Below are 27,114 nucleotides of genomic sequence, written 5' to 3' on the forward strand. Positions count from 1 at the left end.
TGTTATCTCTTCTGATATATTACTACAACTATGATTATTTTTGTTCTCATATTTTAAGTAACATTATTTTTATTAAGAATTTAAACTAATCATAAACTACAGTCAAATATTGAGTCAACCAATTGATTAATAATTTAGAGTATGATGTTAAAATAAATAAGGATTTCTGCTCTATATAATGTTATATCCCAAGAGCTGTCTGGCTACCTTATTTTATTTTTGTCTTTGGGAAAATCCAATTCAAATTTCTCAAGTACCTATTTAATCTCTATTTAACTTTTAATTCCTGAAGTAGACCAAAGAAAATAAGTGCCTGCATCTGCATCTTTGAATCTCAAACTAACTTTTATTCACCATAATTAAACAGTATCCATTTCCACTTAAGAATTATCTTCTGAAAAGTATTGTCATTTTTGGTTTACTTGAAATTTTAACTTTTCTTTCTGTTTTCATTGTGGTACAAGAGTGGAATTTAGATTAATGCCAAATGAGACTTTAAGAACACATCAGAAAGTGTTATTACTTATCAGGAAGTGTGAAGTAGATTTTTGTTTTTGTTTTTTTAAGTAGGGTAACGGTAGCAATGAGCACACATAACACCCAGATCTTTGTTTCTTTTTTTTGTCAAGATTTTTTTTTTTGACCTGGACCATTTTTAAAGTCTTCATTGAATTTGTTACAATATTGGCTCTGTTCTTTATGTTTTGGTTTTCTGGCCGCAAGGCATGTGGGATCCCAGCTCCCCGACCAGGGATCGAACCCAGACCCCCGCATTGGAAGGCGAAGTCTCAACCACTGGACCACTAGGGAAGTCTCCAGATCTTTGTTTCTAAATACCGTCCCACAATAAAAGGAATCAGGGCTGGGGCAGAGAGGCTGAAATGTTTTGCTCTGACAAAAAGCAAGGACATATTGAAAGAATGAGGGAAACAAGTGAAAAGGACACAGGAGCTGCTTGGAAGTGTTCCCATTGGCCAAATTTGGGATAATTTGAGCACCAAGAAGAATAAGAATAGTAATTGATAACAATTGAATAATAAAAGAACCCACGGGTCCAAAGTGATTCTAAAAAAGAAGAGAACAGAGCTCCTCTTTACAGAATGCAGTGAACACGCAGAAGGAATGACAGAATCTGAAAAAAACAACTTTATAACCACCATTAAATAATTTGAGCAAAAATTATCCAAAAGTTTGTTGGGGAACAGGATATTCAAACAGTTTCAATGTATCACCCCATAAATTACTTACTAATTACAAAGAGAAGAAGGTGCCTTTCAGTGGAAAAATCTGGTAGTCAGAACCTTAATCTAGTGATCAAACTTAGCACCACCAGTAATAGAACAAACTGACATTATGTGCAATGGGAATGTTATAATATATGATCACCTAGTAATATTCTTGCAAAAAAGGTTTAACTAGTATCTAATAATGAGGAAACCTTAGACAAATTTAGATTGTGCAATATTCTACCAAGTAGTTGACCTGGACTCTTGAAAAATGTTATTGTCAAGAAGGAAAAAAATAGTAGATCTAGAACTCTTCTGAATTAAAGAAGACCAAAGAGGAATGTCAACTAAATGAAATATGTAATCCTTGATTGGACCTGGATCAGAAAAAAACCATAAAAATCATCTGGAGGTAATTTGGGAAATCTAATTATGGACTGTTTGTTACATTTCTTAAGTGTGATAATGGTATGCATGCTGAAGGATATAGGTACAAAGAGCCATTATGTCGTAAGTTACTTTCCAATGGCTCACTAATATGTGTATATGTGTGAGTGTGTATATGTGTGTGTGTGTGTATATATATATATATAGAGAGAGAGAGAGAGAGAAGAGTGTGCATACATGCAAATATGTAATATGTTAACAACTGTACATGAAGAGTATATGGCTATTTACTGTTGCTATACTTTCAATTCCTCTGTGGATTTGAAATTTTCAAACATAAAAATGGGAAAAAAATTATAAACATGAGTAGATAATATGTATACTTTGACAAATATTTCTTAACATGTGAGCTGTTGCTCACTTAGTGCACTCTAGAGAAGAGGGTAAGGCACACATGCTGGAGTTAGACTGCTGGGTCCCAGCTCTACCACTTGGGAAATGAGTGACCCATGCAGATTACCCAGCTTCTCTCTGATCTAAAATGAGGATCATAGGTTGAACCAGGGGAAGTTGTCAGCACTGCCATTTTTTACTTACAAAATAGTAAAGCAACATGGTGCATATAGAATTTACCCATAGGTTTACTGGGATGATTAAATGAGAAAATCCAAATAAAGTACTTAGAACAGTACCCATCTCATAGTAAGAGCTCAATATAATGTTATCTATAATGAGAATTATAAGAATGACAAAGAGGAATAGCTACAGTGTCTAAGAAACTGTATTAGGAACTGGGGGTGGGGCTTCCCTGGTGGCGCAGTGGTTGGGAGTCTGCCTGCTAGTGCAGGGGACACGGGTTCAAGCCCTGGTCTGGGAGGGTCCCGCGTGCCACGGAGCGACTGGGCCCGTGAGCCACAACTACTAAGCCTGCACGTCTGGAGCCTGTGCTCCGCAAAGGGAGAGGCCGCAATAGTGAGAGGCCCGCGCACCACGATGAAGAGTGGTCCCCGCTTGCTACAACTAGAGAAAGCCCTCGCACAGAAACGAAGACCCAACACAGCAAAAATAAATAAATAAATAAACTCCTACCCCCAACATCTAAAAAAAAAAAAAACTGGGGGTTTCACCATGTCACTCTCCCCCTTATACTCACTGAGTCCTCACTATGTTTACTTATCATTACACTTATCATACCGGTTCAAACTCTCAGTATGGCATTCAACCCCACAGTTCATAATTTGACTCCTGTCTGTCCCACCAGCCTCATCTCCAATCATATCCACAAACAGACCAACTGATGGCAGTTCTCAGGAAGTAACATACTCTAATACTTGCATGCTTTTACATGGAATGTCATTCTTCCCCTTGTCTGATGGACTAACATCTAGACAGACTTCAATACCCAGCTTAAACAGTATTTGCTTTTGCCCCTCCTGAATTTGGAGCCCTCCTCAGCACTTTCCTAAACCTCTGTGCATACCCCTGCCATAAATTTTATACACATATATTGATATATACACATATATCATGCTTTATTATCACAGTTATTCTTCTTATCCTCTTCCCCCACTAGCTTTGAGCTCTTTAAATACACAGTACCTGCTCTGAAATCTCATACAGTCTCCTGACAAAGACAGACATGACAGGTGTACAAGGTGTTAAAAGAATATAGAAGAAGAATTTCTCTGCAGACAGGAGGGAGTAGGAAAAATGTCAGGAAAGGCGGCAGGAAGAAATGTGAACTGAATCTTAAAGGGTGAGTAGGAATTCACCATGTGGCTGGGTGAAGGGCCTTATTCAGAACAAGCAGCATAAGCAAAGCCAGAGAGGCATGAAGCAGCAGAGGGTCTGGCAATGAGAGGGCAGTCCACTGGGATTGGGTCCACATTGCAAAAAACAGTCCTTTTTAAAATAAGGCAATCATCAGCCTGAAGACTCTCGTACTCAGGGAATCAGCATTCTATCCATAACGGCGAACAGTAATGGATTATAAGCAGTAGATGACACAATCAGATTACACTTTATGTGTTTTCAAGCATGTAAATAGATTTCTTTTAAGAAGCTTCATCAAGAGTTAAGATCTCTAGGGCTTCCCTGGTGGCGCAATGGTTGAGAGTCCGCCTGCCGATGCAGGGGACACGGGTTCGTGCCCCGGTCCGGGAGGATCCCACATGCCGCGGAGCGGCTGGGCCCGAGCCATGGTCGCTGAGCCTGCGCGTCCGCAGCCTGTGCTCCACGATGGGAGAGGCCACAACAGTGAGAGGCCCGCATACCGCAAAAAAAAAAAAAAAAAAAAAAAAGAGTTAAGATCTCTAATATGTAATAAGGTCATAAGATAGGCAGACAAATTAAATATATTTATTTTCTCAGTAAACAGTCTTTCCTAAAACTACAATCTGCTTATTAAGATTACATCATGTTCACACTTTTTAGGCCTTTTGTACAGAAGTGCCTGGTCCTTATACGTTCAAAGTACTGACTGAGCTAGACTAGGCACTGCAGAAGCTAAAGATGTATAAGAAACAGTCCCCAGCTTCATGGAACTAACAGCCTAGCAGAACAAATGGTATAAATCCACAAGTAACCACAACGTAGGGCAGGATGAGATAGGCCCCGTGCCAGTGTTAATAACTAAATGTAGAGAAAGAAGAGACTTCCTGCCGCTAAAATCAGGAAGAAAGAAAGGGGGAGGTGGCATCTGAGCCAGGCCTGGAGGCAGGGCTGATTCTCAGTATGTTCAGCTAAGAAAGAATATAAATTTCAAACATAAGTACAGTCATTCATTCCTAACAATGATTTACTTTTAGTTGAAAATTTGCTTTTAGGAGTGATAGTGATGGGAAACAGAAAAATCCAACCAAAAGGGGAAAGAAGATAGAATGTTTGTAGAGTATGATGTTTTTCAGCCTTTGATATAAACAAATATTGAATTACTCATTTCTTTCGGCTGGAGGCCAAAATGGTAAACTGGAAGGAAAGTTTTTCAAGAATTGAAAACTCTCAGAGAACATTTCAGCCAACAGGCAATATAGTATTTTACCTCTCCCACATTCTTCTGATACTGTGTAACGTTGATCCTCTATGGAGGTAGTTGTGAGGATCATTAATGTTGACTGAAGGTGACGGAGGGGAAGGAAGGTTTGGGTAGGACAGGGGTGGAGAGATCATCAAATCACACCCTGTGCCCTTCTCACATCGCGCCCCTGAGCTCCAGGCCCTGGAATCCAACCACGTATCACATCTCTCCACTTCAAAGTCTCATAAGCACTTCACACATATCACATCCAACACTGAAGTCTTCATCTGCACTTTCTCCCATGTTCTCTAGCTCACCAAATCACACACCAGAAACGCAGGCATCATCCTGGAGTCCATCTTCCTTACAACCATCCTCACCACCACCAACCACCATTTTCCTGAATGTGAATCAATGGGAACCAGTTACTGAACTAAGTGTTTTGCATTTTCTCATTTGATCCTCATAAAAACCCCGTAAGGTAGGGCTCTTATCTATATTTTACCAAAAAAGAAGCTATTGCTCAGGAAGGTTAGGTAAGTTTCTCAAAAACACAGGTCTGGTAGCAGCCAAGTCTGTCTACGAAGCCTGCACTCCCCAGCACTGTCCTAAAGCATGCTTCCCCATCCTTTCTTTTTCTATCTTTCAATCCCTAGTCTTCCCTCTGGTCCCACCAATACCGCTTAAAACTCAATTTCTCACCAGGTTTACTGTAACAGCCTCTAGTCCCGAGCCTCAAAGGGCTATCTCTTAATTGCCAATCAGCAAAATGTTCAGAAATTGGCCCCAGAACCCCAAATGCCTACAGATCCTGGGCATCTGCCTGAAGCAGTGAGCCCTATGATAAAAAGGAGTACATGCTTCTCCAAATGGGGCAACGCTAAGCAACTCCAGCCCACCAATTCCGCGCAGCAACGCAGAGCTACTGATTTATCAACAAAGCCTGATACCCACTTTTCCTCAGAAACACTGGCGACTATTTCGAAAAATCTTAACACTCTCTGTGAGCAAAATCAAATTCACCTGTATGCTAGATCCGACCCACTGGCACCAGCTTGTAAGTTATGAAACATAAATCTGATTACGTAATTCCCCTGCTTAAAATCTGTACAATGTCCCTCTGCAACTTTGGGATAAACCCTAGTCTATGTAAGATGACATCAAAGGCCTTCCATGAGTCAGCCCATTCCTACCTCTCCCACAGCATCTCTCATCAGATATCCTTCAAACACATACCCCAATGCCAAATGAAGGTTCTTACATTTCCTGGAATGTGCCTCTCACTCTGGCTTCTGAGGTTTCAGTGCATTTTTCTGTCTGGCCAGGGTGCCCTTTACTTGACTTACTTATCCCTCGGGATTTAGCCAGGCCGCCAGTCCATCACTCTTGGGTGGGGATACTGCCCACTGAGACATGCTCTCACAATATCCTATCTCAAAACACACCTCTCATCCAATATTGTCTTCATCTGTGGGCCTTCAACATTGACAGGGAATGACATAAATGCCTGTAGCTTCATCTTCCTAATGTATCTGCAGTGGCTGGCACAGGATCAGACAGGTAATCGCCCTCAGTATGTAGCTATTGAATGAATGAATCAACTGAACACTATTGAGTCTGTGAAATCTTCCTTGATCCTCGCCAGCAGGAAGTAATTCTTCCTCTAAACAGCCTCAACTCTTCATCCTTAACTCTTGCCTACTTTAGAATCCTGGAAGGAATAAGAGACAACCATCTTACCAAATCAGCTCCTCCCAAGCAAGAGTCCATGTTTTACTAATCTCTGTATCTCTGCCAGCCCCTAACTTAGCTCCTTGCCTCTAGTAAACTCTCAAATGTGTGTCAAATAAATGACTAAGTAACTCTACATGTAATTCTACAATTCAATTCTCGATCCTTCCAGTTCCTTTTCCTTGGGTTTGGTAACCAAAGCCTACTTCACTCTGACATTTGCAAATGGATGTTATTAAAGAAGTGGAAAAGGAATGGTTCAAAAGCACAGATGGTCATCCAATGACAGTTTTTATTTTAGACATGAATAATCTGAGAAATCTTCTACTACTTCCAATGGGTTTTTTCCAAATGATGGGCATGGTAAACAAAATGTATTCTAAAATATGCTATGCCATGGATGCCACCATGGACCCTAGTAAAAATAAAACACTGTTTCAAAGTTCATTTGTATTCTTTATATTGACCATACAATAATAATAGCAAACATTTATCAAGAACTGTTCTGCATGAGGCATTCTCCTTATGGCCAGCAACAATCTTGCCAAGTAGGTTTAAAGACTAGGAAATTGTGGCTCAGAAGATTTAAGTAAAATATCTAGTATGTCATAGTTGGTGAGTCACAGGAACAGGTCCTGAACCCACATCTGTTGGTGACAAAGCCCACATTATACTCTTTGTTATGACCTCCTTAACCTCTGCCATAGCTCTGCTAGTTAATACTATAGCTGATAGTAAATATAAGATACATATACTTTGGTTTTTTAAGTGTCCCTGAACAGAGAAATTTCTTAACTTTTATTTCTAGAACTATCAATTTTGTTCCCAAGTGATTTTATTAAAATCTCCCCTTAAAAACATTTTCTCTGACATGTCATAGTATCTTCCATCTATCAGTTTAAAGTACATTGTCTTCTTGGTCCCAACTCCGTTAAATAGAATTTTGCATATTTCACCAAAAATTTCCACAGAAGTATCACAAGGGTGATTTGTTAGGTAACACTGTTCACTTCCAAAAATATTTAAAACAAGAAACACTTTACGCACCAAAACAATAGCATGAATACTACGAGGTGCTATTATAACATCTTACATATCTTATACAATAAAAATATTTCTTACCTGATTCTTTCCATGGAGAATTAATGAATATGAGATACAATTCCCTCAGGTTAATGACAGGATGGTGTTAGTAATTTCATTTGGTGGAATTAAAGGACATAAACTGTCCTTTAGGTTAGAATGGAGGTCAATTTATTAGATTCATAAAACAGGAGAAAGGAATTATAAACTGAAAGGGAAAAGTTTAATGTAATAACTGAAATAAAATTATGAACAGAAGAAACACATCTCTAAGGAATATAGTTCCCCACCACCACCAAAAGCAACTCAAAAACACAACTAGTGTTAAGTTTTATTAATAACTTTGTAAAGTTATTTAGAAGTACTGTATGTCTTTCAAGACATAGATTAGCCAAAATTATTTCAAAAAATATGTTCATCTAACCTTTGAGCTGGCACCTTATCCTGGCTATTCTCTGCCTTAAGACGTAGAAAGCTGCAAAACAAATGTCCAAAAAAAGAAATTCCAGATCTTTTCTCTGTAAGGAGGCTGGACTTGGGTATTTATCAACTTGTTACATTCCCGGAGACTTACACATATGCAACTTTCAGTGCTTTTCTGAAACAAACAAAAAAATCTAGGACATGTTCAAAATAGTAATATTTTAGTCACCATTTTGTCATTAAAAAACATTTTGTAACAAAAATATTAACCAATAATTGAAGTTGTGCTATTCTTTCATAGTTCAAATTCTAAATTAAAGTATTTCAGACCTTTTGTGACACGGTACCTTCCAATCCAATTTTTCATTTTCAGAATATTAATTTTTGGTTCCAAGAGACAGTATCCTTTTATTTAAATGAGTGTTGGACAAAATATCTGAAAAAAATTAAAACTTTTGATAAATTAGTAACCAAGTCTGGTAGTTTTTAAATTGATATATCTTTACTTACCTGTTTCTTACATACTGTGTGTTCCCTTTTCTCTCCAACTTTGCGGAGGAAATATTAAGGTTTTTTTTTTCTTTCCTTCCACAGCATTTTCTTCTTGCATGGCTGCTTTGGTTGTCAATAGCAACAAGAATTAGTGTGAAAGCTCAGCCATTTCACTTGAAGATACGTAAATTACCCATTTTAATGAAAGTAAATGGAAGAAACTTGAAACACTACTAGTAATGGTCAGCATTCGACCAACCTAGAGATCCTAGAGGTAAGGGAAGAGATGATTGTATGACTTCTCTTTTGGATTAATGTCTTTCCTCTTTAAAGCATAAAATATGCTTTAAAGAGGAAAGACTTTTAACTTTCCATTTGTGTATTTATTTGTGTAATTTAAAATTAGGTGAATGGAGTCTTCTTTTAGGTAATATTAGGAGAAAATAATTCTAAGTCCAATTTGATTCAATTAAAGTAATAATCTAACTATCGATCCAGAATGATTGCTCTGTACTTTTAAAGGTACACATTACATTTGCCTGTTAGAGGTTTTTTTGTATGTTGGTTAGGTTTATAACTTTAAAAGAACTCACCATATCTTGATGTTGATACATTTCTTAAATAAAAGTAATGAAATATATCAGGTACAATCTAAGCAAAAAGCTGAAAATAAATCAAAGTATAAATTGCAAATTAATTCTGGATCACATATTAAAGAAAACTGTTTATGACTAGGGTTATGTATGAGAAGGGAAAAATATAAAAGGATACCGTTTCTTTAATACTCTTTAAATGCCAATTTTGAAAAATCTAATTTATCAAGAAAAAATATTAAATGATTTTAAACAGAGGTAAAACAAGCTAATAAAGAATAGCAAACGTCATTGTTTTCTAAGTAGTTACGTTAGTACCAAGCATCCAACAGTTCTGTATAGTTTATTTTTGTTCATAATATCTTAAGTTGGGTCACATTTCTCTTACTTAACTTAAATCAGCCTTGACACACATAGATTTAGCAAGTTTTATGTTATCAGTATGTATAGCCATTAAGTAAGACTTCTTAGCATGAAATTTTAGCCAATGCCCCATATTCTAAAATTTGCATTTTAAAACTATACAAAACTGCATTTTAAATCAAAGCAATTTTAAACATGGAGAAGATTATTTCCAGAAAGTTTCTGGAATCTATTCTCTATTGACACGTAAGGAAATTTTCATAGGCAACCATCACCACGTTTTTTTGTGAAAGCTGCCAAAAATAAATGCCCTACATGTATTGTTTTGTGGTATAAACCCCACTAAAAAGCACTAAAATGGATTCATTAGTAGCACATAATACAGAAAAATCTGTCCCATTTTTTCCTGATAACCTGCTTCCCGACAGCCACTGTAAAGAGCCACAGTGGTTAACACATGCAATCTCACCGGCAAAGCCACTTGGTGAGAATTCACAACTGTAGAACTCTCTCCTGCAACTTGTCCCAGACCACTGCTTCAGTTCACCTGAGGGCTCTCAGTGACACTACGCTCTACTGAGGGGTCTCAGTGATTATCAGGCATGGTTAAGGATCATAAGCACCCTAATGATTTTATAAAATTGTGACTAATATAAACCAAAGAAACTGAACTATTCGGGGATGACTTTTCTTGCCTGCTAAACACAGGTTACAGATTGGGAGTCCATCCTGGGCTTTGGACAGAGTTAGGGAAAATGAGGGATAAGAAACCCAAAGGAACTGAGCCTCCTTATTAGCCAAAGGCATCCCTATCTTCTGGCATATCGTCAGACAGTCTCTTAAACATGATACAGGCACCTCTTTCCAGGTGATAAATGCCAGGTACATAGATGAAAGGGAATGGTCCTCCCTGACGCTGTACTTCTACCTTCTAACCCTAATCTCTAGCTAGGAAAAAAGTAACTCTAAGATGTTCTCCATACCCCAACCCTAAATTTCACATATTTCTCATTGTCAAAAAAGTTAATATTAGCCTGGCAAACTCTATTCATAGACAGCTCTCCAACTCTGCATGTTTGTAACACCAACATCCAGGACAACAGATCCCACACCCACGAATAGCATTTTGAGTAAGAATTTGGATGACCCCAACTTTCAGTCTACTGCTTTATACGCATTAAAGCTATAGCATTCATCAGACCTCAACACAAGATCAGAGAACAGAAAACTTAACAAATCTACAAATCATTTCTTCATAATTTTATATTTTCTCCCCCAATTTACCTGTTTCAAAAAAACACAATTCTGCCTTAATTAGGAAATAAACTATACAGGGGAATATCCTAATTTTTGGCCATACATAGACACCAAGATGCAATGAACCTTTTAATTCATCAGTAAAAACTCAATTGAGTTTTGATTTAAAAACTCAATCCAAGGGACAAAAGAAATTGAAACCACCATTATCTATATGAAACACCACGAAATATTTACATAATCAGATGAGCTTGGGACAATTTACCCAGTAGAAACTATTGCCACAGTAAGTTATATAATACAAAATCAACTCTAAACATCCACGTACATTTAAAAAAAAAACACACACTTAAGCATGAGCTGCAATTTGTGTTTTTCTATTATTTGCTATTTGTTGGCATGAAAGCCCTTGGCAGACAGTTACCAAGTACCTACAAAATCAACATTAAAATAAAATAGGAGGTAACAAAGGCTTTAGAAAAATATTTTGGGTGGCAGGAAGCTTATGTTCGGAAAATCTATCCAAGGAGTTAGTCTCTGTGCTAAAAACACACACCTTTGACCATTTAGGGATCTTTCATAGAAACTGAGTTTGAAAACTCTGATCTATAAAAACAAGGCTAGAGATTTTTGAAAAACAACACTGTTTTTGGCAAAGTAAGCATAAATCCAGAAATGTCTAATAGTTTCTTCTTTTGTGTACGTTAGCACAAATTTAAACTGTGATGACATAGTTCCTAAAAGTTCAGAATAAGTCAGTAATATTTACAAAAGACAACCTTAACCTTGTGATCTGACGATGTTATAATAGGAAAACAATGTCAGTTTTGGAGAATTTATAGCATTAATCTACAGGACCATTAAAGAGATACTAACTAAATGAAGTGTTCAGTTTTAAAATGTATTTGATTCTAGACTATCCTCATGCAAATCACCTACAGCAGATTCTTAGTCTCAGGTTGGCTTTCCCCAGCATCTAACACCTACCAAGGCTGTCTCCAGCCTTTGGTTAATATATGGCAGAAAATGAGGGCTTCTAATTAAGTATAATTTGGAGAAAAACTGTTTCTTCTACAAAATCAACTACTATATTGTAAAGCTACGAAACCAATTTGATTATTCATATCTCTTTTTCCTTCTATCAGACGTAAGAATAACAAATTGACTTAACAGCGTTTCATCAGGCTAAGTTAAAACTAAAATTCTTGAGACTATCTATGAAAGAATATGTAATAACACATGGATATCTACACTATTTTACCATACATAATAATACATTATCACATCTAGGCTGTAACGTACTCTTTTATGCTGGCTTTATTAGGAATTTTATTAGTATTTATATTATGACCATAATTATCTCAACTAGGCACTAGTAGTAATTACGTGATGAAATTGGAAAATGAAGCTTTAGTGCATTAAAATGCACTAAATATAATTTAAAATGCACAAATATAAATTTCTTTATATTTGATATTACTTAACTGAACTCTATACCTTGTAACACACTGACGATTTTTAAGTAACTAGATATACATTTTGAAACCAATTTTCTCTGGTAGATTCCCAGGGATGCACTGTCAATCACATTAGGCCTATGCTACAGTATTTTTCTATGGTCAGCGATTGATATTACTTTGAAATTTTTTCAAGCGAAATTATCTTGGCTACATTCTATTATACTTGAGAACTGATCATTTATTTATTCTCACAAAGAAATGTAAGATCTTGGCCCTGGCGATGTAAACTCCTTGGCTCCCCTCCAGGTTGATATAGGGTGACAATTCTTGGACAGGTTAGATCCTTGGTTGGTGCTGATCTCTGGGGAAAGGCATTCAAAGTCCCTTTCTCTGTTTCTCCCAAGGAGATGGGGCACTTACTGGGGCCCTCTCCAGACACATCCTGTTGAGCCTTTCTCTTTCTTTTTTTTTTTCTTTTTTTTGAGAGAGAGATTCTCCTAGGGCATATGTATCCCAGAGTTTCAGGTTCCATTGCCAATGGAGCTTCAGGAGTGCATGAGGATTAACCTTTCCTCATACTCCAGTGAAAACAAGTTAAGTTTGTGTCTGGACGGTGACATGAGACTCTGCTTTGAGTCTATTCAGGCCCCAGTGGCTTATTTAAAGCAGCCCTCCATGAGATCCAGATGAACTAGAATAAAAACTAAGGGTCTGGGGGCTTCCCTGGTGGCGCAGTGGTTGAGAATCTGCCTGCCAATGCAGGGGACATGGGTTCGAGCCCTGGTCTGGGAAGATCCCACATGCCGCGGAGCGATTGGGCTCGTGAGCCACAGCTACTGAGCCTGCGCGTCCGGAGCCTGTGCTCCGCAACAAGAGGCCGCGACAGTGAGAGGCCCGCGCACCGCGATGAAGAGTGGCCCCCGCTCACCGCAACTAGAGAAAGCCCTCGCACAGAAACGAAGACCCAACACAGCCAAAAATAAATTAAAAAAAAAAAAAAAAAAAAAACTAAGGGTCTGGGCTTCCCTGGTGGCGCAGTGGTTGAGAGTCCGCCTGCCGATGCAGAGAACACGGGTTCGTGCCCCGGTCCAGGAAGATCCCACACGCCACGGAGTGGCTGGGCCCGTGAGCCATGGCCGCTGAGCCTGCGCATCTGGAGCCTGTGCTCCTCAACGGGAGAGGCCACAACAGTGAGAGGCCCATGTACCGCAAAAAAAAAAAAAAAAAAAAAAAAACTAAGGTCATTTGGGCTCCTTTGCACACCTATAACAATCAGGAGCTTTGGGGAAATGAGCACTGGTCAAAGATTTTGTTGTTCCTGGGCTCACTGGCCCTTACTCCAAGTAACAGCGTAAGTAGGATAAATGATGCCTGGAAGCCATGTTTGTGCCTCACCTCTTACCCCAAGTTATAATTTGCATGAAAATGAGTAAGTACATACAAAATGGTAATGACTTTTCATACTGATATTCAATGAATACAAAAATAATAACTCATACAAAATTGATACAAAAAAATTCTCCCACTGATTTCTTTGCAGAGCCTCCTAATACTGGATCCTAGGAGACACCTATCTGTATTCCATTCCCAATGCCTCTGGGTACCAATTCCATCAACTGCTGACTGATTTTTAAAATACATGGGCTGAAAAAAAAAAGAAAAGAAAAAATATATGGACTAGCTTTTAATTAATATTACAGCAAACTTGACACTGTCAGAGATCCTAACTTGACACTGTCTTTTGTCTAACCTGGAATTGTCCACCCAAAGCCCTGTACTATACAGTTCACCCATCACTGCTAGATATTCTGGGCTGAATCAAGCTGAGTCATCAGAAAGCTAAGTATGTATAACGTTTCTGAAGCTGCTTGTAAAATAGTTTTCTATGAACTGCAGTTCTAGAGTAAGGGTCTCTTCTTAGGTTGGAGGCTCTTCTATGAACAGCTTTACAAAACCACCACTTGCTTCATGATAAACACGTTGCTGTAGCCCCTTCCACTCCATCATTCAACCCCACTCTCTGAAGACCACATGAAAGTCTTTTTTCAGTACTATATGTGGGAAAAGCCATAATTTCCCCAAATAACTGGCTTGATTTTTCCCCAACAAACAACATGAATTATATAAGCAATGAAACTTCCCTTTTTCCTTTGGCTAGCAGCAACTAAGAGATAATTATGAAACATTAATTTAAATCCTATGGCTTACATATCTGCGCTTATTAACTCGCCTCCCAACATCTTATCTTTTATTCTATCCTTTTTTCTTCCTCTAGCCATTGTTAATTCTATCTTCCTATTTTACTGCATTCATTCCTGGAAGCCACTTCACATCCTTTCCCACACAAGGTAGGGCATAAAAACATAGAAGTAAGTCCATTCTATTCGTCTTTTAAGGTATCTTCTAAGGAATCAAAAATAGAAAATGACTGAATGGAAGGTTTCCACTCTGTATTATCCGTGATTTAATCACCTTTAAGTTACATATTTCATATAAGAAAACTTATAAAAATAAAATGAGAGCTCTTCAACAACTGTACTTACATAAAAATAGGATGACTATCTCTCCCATATCTGTATGTATATAACAGTGATGATGAATGTGTAAAGATATTCACTACAGCATATTTTGTAAAAACAAAACATTGAAAACCACCTAAATGTACATAAATAGGGGATTTTTTAATTAATTAATTTAAAATTAATTATGGTACATCCCTATTTAAAAGAGATATGATACACCCATATTTAAAAGAATGAGTCAGGGGCTTCCCTGGTGGCGCAGTGGTTGGGAGTCCGCCTGCTGATGCAGGTGACGCGGGTTCGTGCCCCGGTCCGGGAGGATCCCACATGCGGCGGAGCGGCTGGGCCCGTGAGCCATGGCCGCTGAGCCTACGCGTCCGGAGCCTGTGCTCCGCAACGGGAGAGGCCACAACAGTGAGAGGCCCGCATACCGCAAAAAAAAAAAGGCTGATGGGAAAAATTTTTAAACCTGCACAAAATCGGTGGGAAAGGGGCAAAAGTATCTGTTATGGTGGTGGGAGAGGGGAGGAGTGATGAGGATTAGACCATTATAACCCTTCTCTCGTTCCCTTTCATCTCCCCCGTGATGAAGGCGCAGCCCCTGTGATGAATATCTTCCATTACTCACTGAAGGAAACTGCAAGGAATCACTCAGCATCTCTGGATTCGCTTTAAAAGCAAGCAATTGATTCAACTGACTGAAAATGCGGGGAGATGCAAGAGGGAAGAGATATGGGAACATAGGTATATGTATAACTGATTCACTTTGTTATAAAGCAGAAACTAACACACCATTGTAAAGCAATTATACTCCAATAAAGATTAAAAAAAAAAGAAAATGCATATAACATGAATTCTACGGATGAAAACCACCATTACCATTGCTACAGAAAGGGGTGGGGGAAGCACACCTACATTTTCCAAAGCTTATCAAAAAGTTTCCCAGTAGCAAAGTGCTGTTTCTGGGCTGGAAGCGGCTCCTCAGGACCAGGTGTACGCGCACGTGCGCTTTCAGGTAGCATCTCCTTGTGGCAGGTATGTGAGGGCAGACGGAGCAGCTGAAGCCCACTGAAGGGCTTCCCTTGATTTGACCTGACCTCCCAGGCTGAGAAGTGCTAAAATTTTCTAGTCTGTAAAGGTTAAGACCTTCCCAGATTAATTTATGAGGGGATCTAAGGAAATTAGTAGCTCTCAACAGTATGATATAAAGATCAGTACTAATGCGGGGAAAGAATGAAGGAACAAGGTAATTTCTGTGAACCTTAACTTTCAAGACGACACATACTCCAAAACTACCTATGGAAAAAGGTCAAACTTCTTCAACACTGATTCTAGTTTGGAATCTGCATTCCAAGACCACTTGAAGTCACCCAAAGTACATGCTGTTCTTAACCTTTTCATGGAAAGTGGTGGTTGGATAATCTTAATCAAAAAACAGACTTGCTAAGGATTTGGAGATTCAGGTTTAGCGCTGAAAGTAGTTATAAGATTGTCCACTGCTTTGCATTTATTCCTACCTCAAAAAATAAAACATGAGATTTTGCATTCTCACCCCAAAATTAGAGGAGGAAGCTGATAAACATTAAGACAGTGAAGCGTGCTCAGCTCCATTAAGCTGGCCTGGGACCTGCTGGCAATCTTCAACACGGCTCTGAGCAGCACAACCTGCCTTGAGATTCCCAGTTACTCCTGGAGCGTGTACAGTTGTATGGATATAAAAACCTGCTTCATCTATAAAATGTTGATTCATGGCCAGTGGAGGTTGCCATGGTTGTTCACTACTAATGGAAAGGCACTCACTAGGAACAGTAGGGGAACACTATGTGTGGCCTTCAAAGTCACTTCCAGGGACTTCCTTGGTGGCACAGTGGTTAAGAATCCGCCTGCCAATGCAGGGGACACGGGTTTGAGCCCTGGTCTGGGAAGATCCCACATGCCACGGAGCAACTAAGCCCGTGTGCCCCAACTACTGAGCCTGTGCTCTAGAGCCCGCAAGACACAACTACTGAGCCCGAGTGCCACAACTACTGAAGCCTGTGTGCCTAGAGCCCGTACTCTGCAACAAAGAGAAACCCTCACAATGAGAAGCCCGCACACTGCAATGAAGAGTATCCCTCACCCCCTGCAACTAGAGAAAGCCTGTGCACAGCAACGAAGAACCAATGCAGCCAAAAATAAATAAAATAAATTTAAAAAAATTTTTCTAAAAAGTCACTTCCAATATTTCTTGTTTACTCTTAACTATTTTAAAGAAAGTACTCAAAATCCAAAAAATCAAAGAAGGGTGTAATCTATATACTTTTGTGACTAGGGACAGGAAATCAATGACCGACATAGGGAGCAAAAATGTAAAAATCATGTTTCTTTTAAGAGGCTGATTTCTGAACCCAGATATGAATAAGGAATGAAATATGAAGTGAACACTTAAATGTTTCACTTACCAAATCAAAATTCTCTGCTTAAACTAATAACCATTTCATTTGAAATACAGAAATAAATAATTCAATGCTTTGTTCATCATTCTTTCTAGTGGTCCACGATCATTAGCCATAAGGTACATTATCCAAGTGAAATTATTTGACAACTCCAAAACAGTTTCAGAATGAATTACTGTTTCTCAGCCCTTAAGTTGCACTAACCTGTAAGTTTATCTAGCGCTGATAAAAATCCAGAATTTTCACTTTACATGGCAATTGTACAGTTGTAGCCTTTACTAACTTCAGAGAGGAGGGAGGAGAAAATGAGGTTTAGAACTAATAAAGCAAAGCAAACTCTGGGAGTAGGTTTCACTTCTCAACAAAATCTCCAAAGAAACACAACAAAACACCTGCATTTTGCCTGGTCTTAAGGAAAAATGATACAAAACCATCCTAATTTATATAAATTCTTTCAAAAACCACAAATTGCTCAATGACAGCCAAAGAACTCAGGAACTGAACAGCTTTGTTGAAACCTAGAACTAGTTGTATTTTGAGTTTTTCTTCATACCTTTACAAAGTGCTTTCAACAGAAACACTACTGTTATAGCCACATATAGAGCCAACTGTCCAAGTAAAGTAAACAGAAAGACAACCATACAGAAATGCAATATCTAGATCCTATATACCCTTTTCAATATTAAGGAAGTTCTCAGATGGGGTTTAGAGCTGCAGGGCACCTTAGAAATCCACTTGTAAAATAAGAAAACTGCAGCTGAGAAATGTTAAATGGCTAATCAGGTACAAAAGTCAGGGCTCCACTCAGCTGTCCCTAATTGTTTAGTGCTTTTAGTTAAGAACTGTTTCCACGGAATACATGGCTTTTTAAAATCAGATATACAAACCCTGAGAAACCTTTATTACAGAGATCTCCACTTGAGTAGAGAAATTGTTAAAATAATTAAAATGAAATGTGCCATTAACAAGATGGAAAAGTTAAGGAAGTTAAATAGAATAACTACAGGTATTTTGTGATAATCTAAGTGATTAAGGCGCTGTGTGCTGTAAATATGGAAGCATCGGTGTGTTATAAACATATTAAGAAATTTCCCGTTTACAATCAAGAGCCATATCAATAGTCAATAAAGGTAAAGCCCAAGACAATTAACTGGAAAACCCAATTCTGAATTCTCAACATGTAGAGATCTGTTTATAAGTCAAGAACACAGAACAAAGAATCAAAGGATAGAAAGAAGGTACGGGTATGATCTCTAAAAGAACAATGAAAACATAACCTGCCTATGTCTGGAATAGGTCATGCTTTCCCCAGTGGGGCGGGAATATTGGGTGGCACAGGCGGGAGGCAGAAGGACAGCTCCTGTGCCTGTTTGGGTAGCAGCTCTGGTCCTTCCTTCCTCAGTCCCAGAGGGAAGGGCGGGAAGTCTGGTTGAACACGGCTTTGCGGGTGGACTTGGTGAGGCAGGAGAGAGGCTGGGCAACGCAAGCCCCCTGCCATGTCCATTGTCCTCTCCCAACAAGTCTATGGAAAGGGGGGCAGCAAGTGAAAATGAAACGCAGCATGTTTTGTGTAAATACATATACTCGACTCACACAATATTGAGTCAATATGTCTCACATATGCTCAACCAAACGGAGGTAAACACTCACCCAAGGGTCAGTGCTCTAGGGTGTGAGACCTGACAAACAGTACGATGAGGGTATGGTCTCCCCCAACTTACACATCTTCTAAGGGATAAATTGGGAGCTTCTACATGCAGGTGGGAACAGTTTCCTTTTGCTTTGCTGTGCTGATTTGAAGGAAAATTCCAAAGTGAATCATTCAGAAAAACGAGAACCAGGGCACTTTTGCTAAGGAAGGGAGAATGCTCCTCATGGGAAAGAGAACTCTGAGATTATCTAAGGGTCAGGAAGGCAAAAACATTTTTCACATTAGATTTCCCAGAAGCTGTTTGGAGTTTTTATAGGTAATCCATTACCAGATGTAACTGTTAAAGAATAGCAAGGTACTTTCCTTGAATAAATATAGTGACAAAGGTTTTAATTTCACAAAAGGTTTCTTTAAAAATTAATCAGGACTTTTCCATTTGTCCCCGACAAGCCTCGTTTTGCCGCCATTCTTTCTTCCCACTCTGAGGTGACCACATTCCTCTACCTGTTTACAGCAAAACAAAGACAGGGGGATCTCTGAACTGGCAAGAGACTTTTGGACCATCTGAGGTTCTGCAAAAATAAAACACAGACAAGGCAGCATCCATCTGTGAACTCATTTTTACAACTCTGCCATCTGTAATATTAATGGTAAAGATCCCTCTGGCCCTTTTTAGTTTAAGGCATTTTGTTTTATTGCAACACAGAACCTTGGAACCATTTTTTTATTTCAGCAGTATAAATGCAAAAATGCATATATCATGCCTAAAGAACAAAGAATCTGATAGCATGGGTATGTCCCATCCCAGAACACTGTCAGTAGCAGTAGTCCTTTATATTTCTTTAATTTCACCAAACACACAAAACAGTGTTTATTCTGTGCCAGTAGTTTCACGTGCTTTACAAATCATAACTTACTTAAGCCGTGTTGTGGTCCTAGGAGGTATTGTACTATTTTAGATCCATTTTAGTGAGGAGGAAAATGAAGCCCAGAGGGACTGAATAACCTGATCAAGGTCACACAGCTAATAAGAGGTGGAACTAATTTAAACCCAGGCAATCTAGCTCCAGAGTCCACGTTCCCTCCATTATGCTGCCTCTCAAACTTCCACCAAATCTAAGGTAAACTGTGATCTGTGCAGGATCACCTTACGCGTTTATTACCATTTCAGTAATTACCTCATGCCATGTTGTAGCTTCCTCGGATTCAGTAACAGGAAGGAAAAGATAAGTACTATCCAATACTATATTTGACCACTGTGCAGTCTTTTAGAATCAAAATGAAGGGATAGAAAATAATAGAATAGTGTCCCATATCTGCTGGGAAAGCTACTGTGCAGAAAGTGGAACGCTAGGAAATCACTTGGATGTTTAAGTTTTGTAAAGCCACTGGACCTTTCAAAGGTCTTTAAACTCATTCAAATTCAGAACTGCCAAGCCAGTATATATTAGAGAAAATTTAATTCCGAGGTAAAGAGACATAAAACAGCTCCTAGAGGTTCTTTCTGGGGAATTCCACAGGTGATGAACCTCTAAGAGATCGAGTTTTCTCCGCGGAATTCTTTTAGCACATCTGGCAGAGTGCAAATATACTCCTCCGCGTGCTTCTGCCGACTGCCCTGACACGCTGCCTTCATGGAAGGTGTACTCCACTGAGCTCAGGGCACTCTGCCAGGCAGCCTTGTCCTGGGTGGGGCTGGCGGCCTGTGCACACCCAAAGCACTGCAACATTTGCTTTGGGAGTGTCCTGAAAATTAAGGCAGTGAAGGAGGAGGAAACTGTCTCCCTTCCTTCAAAGAAACTACTTATTTTTTATTCAGGAGAGATGTGTGTATTGGGTCAAGAGAAGAATCCTCTCTTCACCCTTTGCTTATCAACACCGGATTGCTCTTCAAATTCCACACCTGTGCCCTCCAGCTGTGCAAATACCTCTGGCCCTGTGGCATAAGACTTTATTTCACCAGGTACCATTCTTCTTTGTTGACCATCTTCCCTTAAAAACAACGGGAATAGACCAACCAGTGGGAGCACAGAAACTTAACCTAGTTCTTTTGTTTACTGAAAACTGAAGTTACCACCATCTGCCTTTATAAAAAGCAGCAATGACCCAACTGTGCAAAACGTCTGGCCCAGTGGCTTGCAGGGAGCAGGTAGACAAACTTTAGTCCCCTTTACCTTTCCATCCCTAACCAGAGAGGTCAACCTGGGACTGTCACTCTCCCTCCTTCACAAAGTTAAGGACAGACATCACGCACAGTTCTCAAAGACTGAAATAGCTGAGGGAGTGCCTAGCTTTCCAAACTGGGATCTACCTGATTCCTCATCCTGCCAGCACTTCTCTAAGGCAGGCTCCTCCCTTTCCAGCTCCAGACTTAACTATCCTTCCCTATTTCTCTAAGGCCCTTTCTCAGCAGCAGTAAACACTGGGATATATGACACCCAACTCAGTTCCCACTATCTAACCAGACATGCCAACCTTGTGCTCCAAAGATATGCCGGAAATTTACTTGGTAGTTTGTGGATTCTTTTGTTAGGGAGAGTGGGATAAAATGTTAAGATCCAGATAAAATGCTGGGAATGAATTTCTCAAACTTCTGGGATGTGGCTCTGACTTCTACCATTAAAATACCCATTTGTGATCATGTAAAATAAAAATCAGTGTTCTGATTGGGTACTTATTACGTGATGTCGATTACTCATGGAACTTAAAGATGATGGGGTTTTTTCCAGAGGTATTATTGGATTACACTGGGTGGTCCATTTAGAAGCCAGTCAATACCATCTCACTTCAAAAAAAAAGGTTTACAAATAGGCCAGTTTATACAACAGCCATGGTAAGGAATTTATAAGTGCTACAAGGTTCAGAGTTTATTTAGTGTAAATACAGTCTAGACTCACTATCTTACTTCCACCTCAGAGCCCAGAGCAAAGGGAAGAGTAAGCCTGATGGGAAAACAAGAGCTGGAGGTATGGGGGACAAAAGCTAAAACGAGCGTCCTAGGTGGCTCTCTGTGAATAACAAAACTGGCACCTTCCTACAGGTGGCTCAGGTTGGAAAGTGGCAGAATAAGAGGTCAGGGACTGCAGATTCCATCAGAACCACACCACCAAGCCTTGCTCATAAATGAGCCCTCCGATGTGCAGAGCGAAGCCATGACGGATGGTGGACAGCCCGCCCTCAAAGGAAGCTGAAGTCCCAGGGGTGATACTCACGCTGACACTGTCCCCAGGACCGGCGGGCCCAGGCCCAGCAGCAGTCAATCCTCCCACCATAACGACACAGGCCAATGGATGACACTATTTGCCTGGGCCACCTACCAAACAAAAAGATTCGAATTAAATAAAGACACTTTCGAAATTAAAAATAATTTCCTCTTTGTTATTACTTTGGAAAAAAATTTTAATCACACCCAACAACTTTCTATGAACTCCTTCATGCCTGAAGAAATAAAACAATAACACACCTTCAGGGAAATAGTTCTGCCATGATCTAATTTCAAACATCAGACAAACGCAGATACAACCGCCCAAGAGTAGGGGGGTGGGAAAGGGAGGGGAAGAGCCTTTCTTACAAGGAAAGAGCACCAGCTAAAACCAAGAATTCTCAAGGCTGCCACTCATAGGATGGTTTCTGAAGCTTGAAATAAAACAGATTCCTCAAAGGCCCACACCTGTTCCTGAGAGGAAAGTCAGTTTTGACTGATACACTGTAAACTGAAAAGTATTAAGTAAGACATGTCAAAGCAGAAAGAAAAATTTTTTCTGCCTTATATAACAGGTACATGTGGGAAGGAGAAGGAAGGGGGGTTTCTCAAAATCAAATGAAACAGAACTCTTTTCCAGGTATGACTCTTCTTCAGAAAAAGTTCCCAGAAAATAATGTACTTGAGAAAGAAGACTAAATAAAACCAAGGAGAGTTTAAAGTGTAGCTAACATCTCAAGTGTCCTTGTGGTTTGAAACTTTCCTGCATCAACTATTCGTGTTACCGTCCTCTCTAATGTAAATAAGGACTAAAGCAAGCACTCGATTTCAGGATAAGATTTACTACCAGATTCCACTTTGACACCTTATTTGGTAAATCGGTTCGTTGTTTAGATTCACACCTACCTCAATGACATTTTCCCCCTAGAGGGTCAATATTTTAATTGTCTGTTTTAGACATCTTTTTAAGGCTGTATGGAAATCTTATACATAATCATGTGATGTATTTCTTGTTGCAAATATGAGTGCAAAGAAACGCACAACAGACACGAATGTGGGCAAATAATTACTTTAATAAAATAAAACAGCCTCTGGCCGCTACCCACGTTTTTTTTAGCTCCCTAATCTTTTCAATTCCCCTTCCTTTCATCTCCCCCTTATGCCCCCAAGCCCAAAGGACAAATAACCACGAACTTTCCATTTCCTCCAACCAGGTGGTAAACCAGCGGCTGCGCTTCTTCTCTTCAGCGCTCCACTGGCTTCCCTCCGTTCCTTCCAGGTAGAAGAAAACCAATCAATTGTGGAATTGATTCGTTCCAAGATTGCAGGAAAAACAGGTGCGGCAGTCTTTCCGGCTGCGCGGGGGCGGGAGTGTGGGTGCCGGTCGTTGCCTGAGGGCGACTGCAGGGCGGTGTGACCCAAGTTAAAAACTCTCCTGGCTGCTCCTGCCTCGTTTCGGGGCGACTCTGGTCTGCAATTGCGCCGAGGTGGGGTAACCGAGCACGCCCTCCCTACACACACACAGACACACACACAGACACACACACACACGCACACACACAGTCGCGGGAACCGATCCGGCGATGGGGAAGAGGGCTCCGCGCGCAGAGGCGGGAGGAGAGGCTGAGTGACAGCGGAGCGGAGCACAGCCTTGGGTTGTTGGAACCTGTCAGAGCACGCAGGAGTCAGGCTCGCCCTAAGTCTCGGGAGCTGTGTGTGCGTACAGACACACAGACACCACACAGACACCCGCACGCACGCAAAGTTCCCCACCCCCGCCAAGGAAACCAAGTGGGGAGGCAAACAGGTCCCTCCCTGGAAGCCCAGTCGCTTCCTCTCCCCACCCTTTGTGTGAGCTGCCCTGACAGCTCCCAGCCGGGATTTGGCCCCGACCACCTAGAAGTTTCCCCACTGCAGAGCTGTCTAAACCAAGAGCGAGAGTTTCCCAGCCAAGAGATGTCCCGCGCGTCACCTCCTCTGGGGCGGCTAACCCGCGCCCTCAGAACCCAGACGCCCGGCTCGAGCCTCCCCTCTCTCCCAGCCCTCTTTGCCGAGCCGTGGATGGGCGGCTCGCGCCGCCGCGCAGCCTCTCCCGGGGAGCCGTGGCCGGGTTCCCAGACTCGCAGGGGGCGCGCCCTCCAGGCCTCGGGCAGCCACTGGTAGAGAGGGCGGCTCGACGGCTCTCCTCCCGCCGAGGCTGTGCGGTGGCCCAACTTCTGGAGAGAGAGCAGAGAGGGGGAACCCCAGGGCGGTGTGAAATTAGCGCTGCAACGAGCAGGAGAGGGCGCCCCGGGGTCCGACTCACCTCCCGTCGAACTCCGCGGCCGCCTGCAGATAGAGCGAGGACCCGAGCACCAGCGCCAGGAGGAAATCCATGTTGGGCGACGAGTCCCGCGCGGCGGCTCAGCTGCGCGCGGCGAGCAGGTTGGGGGTGCTGGGCTCGCAGGAGGCGCGCTCGGCTCCCCTGAGGAGCTGCGGCAGCCGGGAACCCCTGCGGCCGCCGCGGCTACTGCTGCTACTCTCGGAGGAGGGCGGCGCGGCGCGCAGCCGGAGCAGGTCTGCGCGCGGCGTCCCGAGCCCCCTCCGGCTCCCTCCCCGAGAGGGGAGGTGCTGCAGGGGAAGCTGCGCCGCCTGCGGGGAGGGGCGGGGGGCGCGCGTGCGCCCGACTAGCCGCTCTCGGGGCCCCGGGTGAGGGGTGAGGGCGCTCGGCCCGGCTGCGGGAAGCTCGGGGGGCGGGGGCGCCGCGGGAAGGCAGCGTCTCTTGGGGACCAGCCAAGCGGGGTGAGCGCCAGGCTGGGAGGAAAGTTGCAAGCCTGGCCTGGGCTGGAGAGAGCAGGGTGCTCGGCAGGAAAGGCAGAGCCGGGGAGGAAAGGGGCCCGGGGCGGAGGTGCGCGCTCCGCGGGTTCCTTCAGAGCAGGTGGTGACCGAAGGGGCGAGCCGCAGCTTTCACCGGAGGGCGAAGTCCAAGATGAGAGAGGTTTGTGGGACTGGAGCTGAGCAGTGTCTGCATGTAGTGAAAGCGCAGCACGACTTGGACAAATTAGCAAAGGCAAACTCCGGGAGTTTGCTTCTCCCGCAGAGTTGGCAGAGGCAGATTTTAAAAAATTTTGTAACCAAGCGAAAGAAATGCTTGGCTTCTTTTTCGAGTTTTGAAGAAGAGACGTGCAGACTGTTTCCATCTCTGCCTGCTCAACACTGAGCACATTAGAAGGAGAGCAACGGCTGCCCTTTTAGGGGCACGTGTCCCCCGGAGAGGGAGGGCGGTTACTACTTAGCAGTCCTGTGGTGCCCGATACTGCGTAGATCATTTAGAAAACCATTTTGAACCATCATTGTTCTGTTGTTGCAGAGTAAAATGTATTATAAAAGGACTGTGTTCAAATGAAAACACTCAGTGATTAACCTAAAATGCACGTTAAAACATCAATCAAGTCACCACTCTTCCCAAGCCCTACCCGGAATAACTGCCCAGCCCGGTGATCTGGTCTCCCATACCTCTCCTCTAATCCATGGCCTCCGTGCCTTTCTCCCACACTCCAGGCATGCCCCTTGCCTCGGGCCGTTGACTGTTACTTCTGCCTGGACCCAGATATCGGTATGGCTCCCTTTCTCACTTCAGTCTTTGCTCATATGTCACCTCTTTGAGGAGACGAACCTTGACCACCCTATTTAAAATTGCAACCTGTCCCTGCCTGTTCTAATTTGTCTTTTCTCCAAAGCACTCATCTTCTAGTTTCCTATATAATTTGCTTATTTCTTGTTTTGCATGTCTTCTTTCTGCTAGAATGCAAACTCTACAAGGGCAAGTTTCTTTGTTCAGTGCCTGGCATGTAGTAGGTGCTCCTAAATGTTTACTGAATGAGTTTGTTACATTACAAACTCCACCCCCATCTTTATTGTTTTTTTGAGATTTCTCCAACTTTAAATTTTTAATGGAAAGTTCTGTGGAAGAGGGACCTCATTATCTCTATCTCTTAGTGTGTATAAACACAGGAATTTTCTGCAAGAAAAGGAAAAATAATGGTTTCAACTTAAATGACTCTTTGATTTCCAAGTTGTTTTCTGTTAGCAAAACAAGTTTCTATTTTAATCTCAGGAAATATCCATTCCATTTCAGGCTTGGGACATTATTTTAGGCAAACAGCTTGGTGTCATCCATTTCAGATCTTTCTAAAAATGTAGGAGTCAAAATATTTTTTCTGCAGAAAATCAAATTTTTGTAAGTGTAACGTAGGCCTGGTTCCAGGTTTCAGTGGCTCCTCCTTAGCCATTTTCTTTGTTTATAGGTTCCTGGCTTGAGCAATGGGTGATTAGAGAGAAAGGGGCTAACCTACAGGCTAAAAACTGGAGATAGAACGAAAGGAGGATGAGTGGTAGGTGAAAACAGGACAAATGTCTGGAGTAAGTGCGTAATACCCCCTCTGCCTATCTCTTTTTTCCATATATTTTCTTTGGTCTAGAAAACAGTCCATCTTCCTTCTTTTTTTTTTTTTAAGTTTTATTGGAATATAGTTGATTTACCATGTTGTGTTAGTTTCACAGCAAAGTGAATCAGCATCTTCCTTCTAAATAGGGACACTCTCCACTTACCCTTTGGATCCAAGCTTAGCTGACAGTTACCCAGGAAGGAAGCCTTTGTGATTTTTCGCGTGCCTGTGGCATGTGCTTCTATAGCCCTATGCGTCCCCTAGAGTAACTCTTAATGCGCTGTGGTGGAACTGCTTCTCTACCAAATCTAGGTTCCCTCGAGACACTAATCTAACCAATAGGAGGGCAAGGGCAGTCGTCATTGTATCCCTTGCGCCCAGCACAATGCCTGGCACAAAGCTTAAATTCAGCAAATATTAAATAGATTGCATTGGGTTGGATTAAATTCTGCCTGGTGAACTTTAGCTTCTCCCTTGAGTCAGCCGTATCTAATTATATCAGTCTTTGTTGAATCATGGAGTGAGGAGACTCTAAAGGAATTCCAAGGTCTAACTGGGTAATCTGCTGCTATTATGACCACCAGTGCCCATTCCAAAAAAAGAGGTGGGGTTCCCATGGGAGTGACATTTCACTATCTCAGTCTTAAAAACAAACAAGAGGACTTCCCTGGTGGTCCAGTTTTTAAGATCCACCTTCCAATGCAGGGGACGTGGAACAATCCCTGGTCAGGGATCTAAGATCCCACATGCAGAGGGGCAACTAAGCCCACATGCTCTAGAGCCCACGTGCCACAGGGAAAGATCCTGCATGCCTCAACTGAGACCCAATGCAGCCAAATATATATA

The 27,114-nt window shown here is 41.5% G+C and overlaps 1 protein-coding gene across 8 annotated transcripts in view; it reads right to left on the bottom strand.

Annotated features, from left to right (window-relative positions):
• Positions 1-24,361, bottom strand: part of NPNT (nephronectin) — a 75,847-nt gene extending 51,486 nt beyond the window's left edge. For 6 of the 8 annotated variants that reach the window (XM_067735411.1, XM_067735410.1, XM_067735408.1 and 3 more), the window contains exons 1-3: positions 24,147-24,361; positions 21,852-21,952; positions 7,868-7,918 (exon numbers count right to left, since the gene is read on the bottom strand). In XM_067735411.1, coding sequence (XP_067591512.1) covers positions 7,868-7,918; positions 21,852-21,952; positions 24,147-24,217 — 223 coding nt within the window. In that variant the 5' untranslated portion in view covers positions 24,218-24,361. The remainder of the gene's footprint in view (positions 1-7,867; positions 7,919-21,851; positions 21,953-24,146) is intronic. The other 2 variants (XM_067735413.1, XM_067735407.1) reach the window with 1 other exon arrangement.
• Positions 24,362-27,114: the final 2,753 nt, after the last annotated feature.

This window comes from Pseudorca crassidens, chromosome 4, assembly GCF_039906515.1.
Source record: "Pseudorca crassidens isolate mPseCra1 chromosome 4, mPseCra1.hap1, whole genome shotgun sequence".
In the NCBI taxonomy this organism is placed as follows: Eukaryota; Metazoa; Chordata; class Mammalia; order Artiodactyla; family Delphinidae; genus Pseudorca; species Pseudorca crassidens.